The sequence below is a fragment of the Sprattus sprattus genome (genome assembly GCF_963457725.1).
Source record: "Sprattus sprattus genome assembly, chromosome: 4".
Classification (NCBI taxonomy): domain Eukaryota; kingdom Metazoa; phylum Chordata; class Actinopteri; order Clupeiformes; family Clupeidae; genus Sprattus; species Sprattus sprattus.
The window spans coordinates 25,860,218-25,869,501 of NC_137923.1; the positions used below are offsets into that span (position 1 = coordinate 25,860,218).

General features: G+C 39.4%; 1 protein-coding gene across 1 annotated transcript; it reads right to left on the reverse strand.

The window, feature by feature from the left end:
- Positions 1–1,360: 1,360 nt before the first annotated feature.
- Positions 1,361–8,528, reverse strand: LOC308364135 (ras-related protein Rab-18-B). The gene is made up of 7 exons (XM_080837150.1): positions 8,349–8,528; positions 7,472–7,527; positions 7,197–7,258; positions 6,636–6,708; positions 3,984–4,102; positions 3,800–3,866; positions 1,361–3,041 (listed from the first exon to the last, which is right to left on the reverse strand). The coding sequence occupies exons 1-7, from the start codon at positions 8,414–8,416 to the stop codon at positions 2,863–2,865; spliced, it is 624 nt and encodes a 207-aa protein (XP_080693276.1). The 5' UTR covers positions 8,417–8,528; the 3' UTR covers positions 1,361–2,862.
- Positions 8,529–9,284: the final 756 nt, after the last annotated feature.

The window sequence follows — 9,284 nt, forward strand, 5'->3', positions numbered from 1 at the left end:
ACTACAAGGATTTTTCATCTGTGTCACTACCTCATATCAATAAGTTTTCTTTCCAGGCCCATTTTTTTATTTTAACAATAAGAACAGTTCAAACAAGGGGGAGTTTCACTATGCCTCTCTGAGAGAGATTAAATAAAAAGAAAAAGAAAAAGGACAAGCATATATACAGTACCTTGCATAAGTATTTACCCCCTTGGATGTTTTACCTTTTTATGGCTTTTATAAATCAGTCATGGTCAATATAAGTTGGCTTTTTGGACAAAAAAAATCACAAAATAGCTCTCTTTAATGTCAAAGTGAAAACAGATTTCTACACAGTTATGTAAATTAAATAAAAATATGTAATGAAAATAAGTGATTGCATAAGTATTCACCCCCTCGCCAGTATGAAGTTAGTACTGGGCAATCCCAGAAGATATGAAAGTGATTGGCGTCATTTGCTCCACAGGTCCTCCAGGCTGATTTTTAACATCTCCTGTCGCTTTAAACTTTTTAATTATTTCCATGATAGTGGAAATGGGTATTTTCAACTGTTTAGAGATTTTCTTGTGTCCATTTCTTGATTTGTGCAGCTCAACAACTTTTCGTCGCAAATCGTCATTGTGTTATTTGGGTCTTTCTCATAGTGATGAATGACTAATGGAATTTGACCTGTGTCACCTCATATTTGTACGCCAGTCATGGTTGAGCTCATAAGAGTTCCTTATCAACTTAAAAATGCAAAATATGACTTGAAATATACTTCAGTTAAATTTTAATTAAAGATTTTTCTAGGGGTGCCAATAATTGTGTTTTGAGGAAAAATATTTATTAATGTCAACAGTTTTTTTTTTCTTTCAATAATTTTACTTCAACGAAAAGGTAAGATTTTTGTGAATATTTTGAGTGAAAAACCAAGAGGATTAACAGCAGACATATTTTTGTATAGCATGTTTAGCTCATATTCATCTGGGTTGCCAATATTTGTGGAGGGCACTGTATATTAAATGTGAATGAATCAGTGTAGCTATCGACAGTATTTTATCTGTTAGGTCAGCGTTAACCATAGGAGATTGTTTCTCTTTTTTCTAAAAAGACAAACGAAAAAGAAAAGTGTTCTCTGACTGTGCCTTGTCAGAAATGAAAGGTCTGGAAAGAATTATAAGCATGAACAGGGATGGCACTGTTTGTTATGTTAGTAACTGAATAGTGTTTTTCGAACCTTCACATAAAAAGCAGCCCAAAAGGTTCAACAGCACAGCAACTAATCGCCAAGCTATTTTCAGGCATCTTAGGGATGAAGAGTTGCATTACATATCACTTATCATGAAACAGCATACAACAATATCCAACAGTACCAAGAGTAATTACAACTACCTGGTGAACATCAACATGTTTTATTGCAAAGTAAAAGAGCTGATTTAGTGTTCCCGCACACAGTCTTACATCTGACAAGCCACACCCAAATACAGGAATGGTTCAATCAATACCTTTTTTTTTTTTTTTATGGACCAAGGCAAAGTATTACAGCATTGGCCAGAAAACCAGCAATTACAATTGCCTCCATTTTTGTCCAAACTGCTCAGTGAGGCAAAAGACAGATCAATAATCTGTTTTAACAGGGAAAAACTAATATCACCTCACTTATCTACTTCCTCGATCTACCACCTTTCTGATGCATGCGGATTCTGCTGAATAACAAAAGAAAAGTGGCCCAAGTGATACACAGATTATCATGTCACAGTCAGATATTAAGGCATAATTGTTTTCAAGAGTCAAGTATGGATGGAGACAATTCAAACAATAAAGGTCACCAACAGAGAATATTGCTTTAAGCAGGATTTGCAAATGAGCAAAAACAACTACATTCAAATTATTTTCTCTTAACTCAACAGATTAAAGTGATATTATGCCAATTTATGGAGTATGAATTAAGTATGAGATGTGGAGACCTATACCCTACGACAAGGAAGGCTTTTGTTGTGAACACAAATATTTGGATGCTTGCCTTCTTCCATAAAACTGTACGCTTGGGGCATGAGCTCTGAAGTCCAATGTCTTTCCCTATATGGCCTGCCAGAGGTATTTTTTGTCATACTTTATCTACAGTTCCTTGTCAAGCAGAGCAAGAAATGAGAAGTTTCAAAACAAACACTGTTGGAAGAAAAAAATGCTTTAGATCTGACATAAGAGGCATGCTCGGCAAAATCCAAGTGGCTCGTTCTTAAAGCCGAATACAAGACAGCAGGTTTCTGTGATTGCTTAGAAAAGTAGTGCTGATTATAACACCTACTGATTAAAAGTCCAGAGAGAACAGGCAAAGTACACAGACATAAGGCAATGCCTTCCAATGCTGAGAGAAGCAATGATAAGCAATACATAAAAAGGATGAAAAGCAGGTTCTATTATAGTCAATGAGTACATATATCTCTGCAGTAATGTCAGCTGACCTAAAGATTCCTGTCTACTGCCTCCCCATCCCCTCTTATTGGCCTCTGGACTGGATGGTAAAGGCTGCATGTAGAAGAGACACAGGAGATGAACCCACCGCGCTGTCCACAGGTGATATTGCAGACACAGAAAGTGAACTGCAACTACATTGTACATGATATATTTAAGATTGAGCATCCCACAGGATCATGGAATAACAAGAAGCCTTGTTTTGTTTTTAAATAACACAGATAAAAGAGAAAGTACATTAGACACGGCCCATACAACATGATGTGCAAGGTGTAGAGTGTGCAAACAGTTGAGTCCCTCTGCACTAAGCTTCTGAGGGAGCGGACCCTCTCGACTCGCTGAAGGGGAAGGAGGGAGCAGAGAGGCTACGCGCGTTCCGTCTTAGTTGTCTTTTTTTGGGTGGAGGTGGGGGCTGGCTAGTGGTTAGAGGACAGAGCAGTACCCCCCGCAGCTGCCCCCGCCCCCGCCGGCGTGCTGGCCCTGGTCCAGGCGCACGCCTTGGCTCTGCACGCTGCTCTCCCACAGGCCCGGGGTCTGCAGGATCTTCTCCACCAGCTCCTCGAAGGCACACTGTACGCCGTCACATGTCTTAGCACTTGCCTCTGAAGAAAGAGAGAGAAGGATGAAGATGAAGAAGGATAAACAGACACTCATGTACCTGAATGTATATTTGTGGGGACAGAGAGTAAGAGGGGTACACGTTTCATCCTACCAACTTGAACATGAGCATACGGCACGTTTGTGAGATGAGGGAATGGACATGACCTTCCGAAGTGAGGGAATAGACATGACACTCCAAACTGAGGGAATGGACTAAAACTACTGGAAGTTAGCTCTTGGCCGCACACTGATGAAAATGCAAGCAGTTGAAATGAATGTAAATGTGGAACTGTTATATCTGACTATATTCGGAAAAAGAGCCTTGACTCTGCACTGACGCGCTGACTGAGACTTCAGGAAAGAGTGTGAACAAACAGACATATGTAATGCAAAAAGTAAATAAGGGATGAGGCATGATGACAAACTCTGTGAAAGGAAACATTAATGTTGTGTGACAACACGACAGCTCATGTCAGGGCTGGCCGTTTAAACATGACAATGGAAAAAGAGGGCATGCAGCAAAACAATGTAATGACTGGTTTTAACTAGCATGTAATCAGCGCTCAGCTCTAAACTTGGAGTCTAGGCAGGCGTATACTTATTTGCCCTTAAATAACTGAGACCTGTGATTATTTTTTATCCATGAGCCATTAATCAACTTACATGAAAACACTTTTTTTTTAAACAAGCAAGGAACAATCTTTTAAAAAACAGAATTCCTTCTGCACATGCAATGCGCTTCCTGAAAGGACACACTCACCTATAAACAGCATTGAATGCTTCCGTGCAAACTTAAGGCCTTCATTTCTGTCAACTTCCCGATTGTCCTAAGACCAAAAAAAAAAAAGGGGAGTCACGATCATAGAAGTGTCCCACAGTATATGATGTCCAAACTTACTTTACTTCGAAGGGACATAGTAAAAAGCTAAAACAATGGAACATACCTTATCTATCTTGTTCCCAACAAGCATTTTCACAAGGTCATTACGTGTACAGTACGTCTCCAGTTCATTTAGCCAGTTTTCCAGTCGGGTGAAAGTGTCCCGCTTTGAAACATCATACACTACGAGAGAGAAGGCAACTACAGTGAGACCTCAGAAAACATTAGGAATTCTTCTAGTTTGATGTCAGACTAAATATGGTTGAACAGAAAGTCAGAGAGAGTGCGAGTAGCAGTGCAGGTCTGCTGGCTGGCATCAAATATGCAGATAGTTGGCTCATGCCTCCTGAAATCTTGAATATTCATTTCAGTCCTAAGGAAACAAACTGCCAAGGAGAAGCAGCTTCAGACATGCACTACAATTACCTAATAACGATAGACCGCTGAGGTTTTGAATCTTGTGTCTGGCTTAAGCTGTTCATGAAATTCGGCGATCTAAATATGGAGTCATTTTTTTCCTTCCCTAAAGAAAAACATCCCAAATGGGGTAGGCACTAAATGGAGCCTCTTCTCACTTTATCTGGTCCTTTGTTCAAAGAATGAGCCAATTTTATTCGTCAATTGTTTTCTATTCAAAACCTTATTTTATCAACCCAATAGTATCTTTGCTTAGCTATCGGACAATCTGCTGACAAACAATTCAACACTTTCTAAAATGAGATGAAAGCCCTATATCTGCAGAAGTAAATATCAGCAGTCTCAAAGCAGTCTGGGTGTCAGCCAAACAATTAAATGTGTATGCGTCTACATGAACTGGAGGAAACAACAAAGTTTGAAGTTAGGGTTAATTTACTGAATTATATAAGATCATACACTGATGGTATCAATGTGAACCAAATTACATTACATCACTGCTGTATGTCACTAAACCTACTTGCAGCTTGACAAAGGAATTAATGCCACACATACAGCCGCGGAAAAAATTAAGAGACCACTTCAAAATTATCAGTTTATCTGGTTTTACTATTTATTGGTATGTGTTAAAGTAAAATGAACATTTGTGTTTCATTCTATAACCTACTGACAACATTCCTTCCAAATTTCAAACAAAAATATTGTCATTTAGAGCATTTATTTGCAGAAAAATGACAATTGGTCAAAATAGATGCAGAAAACAAGTTCTTATTAATTTTTAAACAACACAATACTAATGTTTTATCTTAGGAAGGGTTCAGAAATCAATATTTGGTGGAATAACCTTGATTTACAATCACAGCTTTCATGTGTCTCGGCATGCTCTCCACCAGTCTTTCACCTTGCCGTTGGGTGACTTTATACTACTCCTGGCGCAAAAATTCAAGCAGCTCGGCTTTGTTTGATGGCTTTTGACCGTCCATCTTCCTCTTGATCATAATCCAGAGGTTTTTAATGGGATTCAGGTCTGGGAATAGGGCTGGCCATGACAGGGTCCTGATGTGGTGGTCCTTCATCCACACCTTCACTGACCTGGCTGTGTGGCATGGAGCATTGTTCTGCTGGAAAAAACACTCCACATAGTTGCAGAACATTGTCAGAGCAAAAGGAAGCAAGTTTTTCTTGCAGGACAACGGTGTACTTTGCCTGGCTGAGGTTAGCAAGAGGCCATAAGGATTGAACCAAAGAGAACTGGAGGTCATCTTCTCTGATGAGTCCAATTTTCAACTTTGCCCAACACATGGTCGTCTGATGATAACACGGAGACCAGGAGAGGCCTACAAGCCACAGTGTCTTGCACCTACTGTGAAATTTGGTGGAGGATCGGTGATGATGTGAGGGTGCTTCAGCACGGCTGGAATCGGGCAGATTTGTCTTTGTGAAGGACACATGAATTAAGCCAAGTACAAAGTTGTCCTGGAAGAAAACTTGCTTCCTTTTGCTCTGACAATGTTCCCCAACTCTGAGGAGTGTTTTTTCCAGAAAGATAATGCTCCATGCCACATAACCATGTCAGTGAAGGTGTGGATGAAGGACCACCACATTAGGACCCTGTCATGGCTAGCCCAATCTCCAGACCTGAATACCATTAAAAACCTGTGGAATGTGATCAAGAGGAAAATGGAAGGTCACAAGCCATCAAACAAAGCCGAGCTGCTTTTCACGCGAGGAGTAGTATAGGCACTATACTATCTCAGGCACTCTGAGATTCCTTTGAATGAAAAGTGCTTTAAAAATAAAATGAATTATTATTATTATTATTATTATAAAGTCACCCAACAGTAAAGTGAAAGACTAGTGGAGAGCATGCCAAGACACATGAAAGCTGTGATTATAAATCAAGGTTACTCCACCAGATATTGATTTCTGAACTCTTCCTAAATTAAAACAATAGTATTGTGTTGTTTAAAAATGAATAAGAACTTGTTTTCTTTGCATTATTCGAGATCTGAAAACAATGCATCTTTTTTGCTATTTTGACCAATTGTCATTTTTCTGCAAATAAATGCTCTAAATGACAATATTTTTATTTGAAATTTGGTAGGAATGTTGTCAGTAGTTTATAGAATAAAACTGAAATGTTCATTTTACTTTAACACATACCAATACATTGTAAAACCAGAGAAACTGATCATTTTGAAGTGGTCTCTTAATTTTTTCCACGGGTGTATGTGTCTGACAGGTTTAAATTATATTTCCAAACAGACTGTGATTGAGTGGACCATGTCAGAACTGAGCTCACCCAAAATGACTCCTTGTGCGCCCCGATAGTAGCTTGGAGTCAAAGTCCTAAACCTCTCCTGTCCTGCTGTGTCCTGCAAATCAGCCATGTTACGCAACAGATGGAGAATTAGTTCTAAAATGATAATGCATATAAATGTGCATCTAAATAAGCAAAAGTAATCTTTTGACAATGCTGTAAAATTGTACTGTAGAAATTGTATTGTTGACAATCCCCCCCAAAAAAAACCCAGGAACAGTGTCTGAACAGACCCTGAATCCACTTACCACTTTGCCATGACAGTTGTTATTAAATGTAAAGCAATACAGAAGCTGATTTGTAAAATTAGAGAAGCTGTCAGATGTGAAATCTAGTGTGTCAGAAACGATCTACTATGGACCTTATCCGCCCAAAGAATGAGCCATGAAGAGTGAAACACTGTGTTTTGGCGCCCTCTAATGCCAGTAAAGGAAGGTGTATGGAATGTGGTACCTATTGCTCAACACACAGCACATGGTTGATATCATCCGATTGACAGACAGCTAAGTGCCTCGTTAGTTCTGGAAGATATGAAATACTTACCCATATTGCCAGTTTTGCCCTGTTCCCATCTATCGCGATTGTTTTCACTTTGAAGTCCACACCTGTACAAACGACAAATATTGCATTTGAATTGAATTCTTCTTATCTCTGTCCACACCTGGTCCGGTTTCAGCCCTATGTCATGAGCCACATTAACAAGTATTACCTCATATCTTTCCCTGGGAATGACTTCATTTACAACCATATTAAGGCCACGTTGTTCTTTCCTGTGATCTGATTTAAAAAGGCTGTGTGTACATTAATTCTGAACTTACCAATAGTTGCAGCTAACTCTTCGTCAAAGGTGTCATCAGTAAATCTTAGAAGAAGACTGTTGAAAAGAAGACGGGCAGCGAGGTTTAGCGAAGTGAATGACTATACCAATTGCTGAGCAACTGTCAAGAAATGTTTTTTTTTTTGTTTTATTATAAAGGACCCCTTCATTGTTTTGGAACAAAATTAGCTTAAACGTCCACTATTTGTTTTGATGTCAGTTTTTAATCAATTTAATCAGATCTCTAAGAAGTATCGAATTGGCTAGGTAACTTATTGATACCTGGTTGGTTACAAAATATCATAATTGGAACACAGATAGTTTATTCTGTCTTGGGTTGTTGCCACATAATTTCCAGCTAAGTTTATCATTGGGCTACAAAAACTTTAACTTCCGCCAATGTCAAGGTAAACATTCCAATTACATACATCATACAGTTTATGACTTCGCAAAACGAGGCCAATAACAGACAGCGAACTTTCTAAACAAGTTAGCCCTTGGTTCTGATGCCCGGAGGACAAAAGGAGCAGAGCCCGAGTACGCTTGCAAGGTAGCTAAGCTAAGTCAAGCCAGAACAGCTAGCTAACTCTCGTATAAACTGTTGCATAACCCTATCAAGTAATTCGAGGACTTATCTGATGGAATGTCGGTGGAAATGAGACACGTATGTAACTGTTGAACTGACTGTCAGGCTATTTAGCCTACGGCATGCGTGAAGCCACTCGTCTAAGGACTATGGAATTTCCTAGCCAACGATTGGTATCAGCTACCAGGACAGTAGTCAAGCTAGCTAGCTAACCAGCTAGCAGATAGCTCCGTTGTTCTGGCAATGTTTGGCATGTCAAAAGCTCTTCATAATAAAATATTTAACTTGTTACCTCGACTTCCCAACACCGCTTTCTCCGATAATTAATATTTTCAAAGTTGTCAACACGTCGTCATCCATATTCTCTCGTCTGTTTACAGATGTCTGGTTAAGAGGTTAGACGCTGGGACCTTCCGACCACAAATGTGACGTCGAAGCCAAAGCCCGTTGTCACTACCAGATGCGTTGCATAACAGTGGATGTTGATGTTCATCGGAATCCAAGGAACCGTGAGCACAACTGTCGCTGCCCTATCAGAGTAGGCTGCCCTATCTGAGTACCACACATCGCGCATGCTCAAACACAAACGGTTTACGGCAGAAGGCTCAATATCAACATATCTGGCTTGTCTTAACGCATAATGTAGGTTTATTTAACGTAATGTTTTATAATTTTGTAAACGGTTAACAGCATAAGGCTCAACGTCAACATATGGGGCTGGTCTTAACACATAATACGGGTACATTTAATGTTATATTTAATTGTGTTGTAAACGGTTAACAGCATAAGGCTCAACGTCAACATATGGGGCTATTTTGTATTACTTTTTACTAGTAATGAATGAACTGCTTAACTAATAATTCAATAAACATGAAGCTTAACATCATAAACCTTGGTGGATTACCTGGCTCGTTGTAACAGTGTCGCAAAGTGAAGCAAGCGACTACGATCCGGTAACTACTACGCATGCGCGACTCAGATAGGGCAGCCTACTCTGATAGGGCAGCGACAGGTGTCGGCAGCGACCACTGATCTCAAAAAGAAACAAGCACCACTGATCTCAAAAAGAAACTTTATAGCGCATCCCATGGTTTCTGACAGTTTCAAAGTGAGGCCATACGAAAAATCGTGGCAGCCATTTTGTAGGGACCACTTTCCTGCTTGAGACCAATGATTATGACTGGCGATGAATATTATATATAAGATATTTAATTAATTTGCATATTAA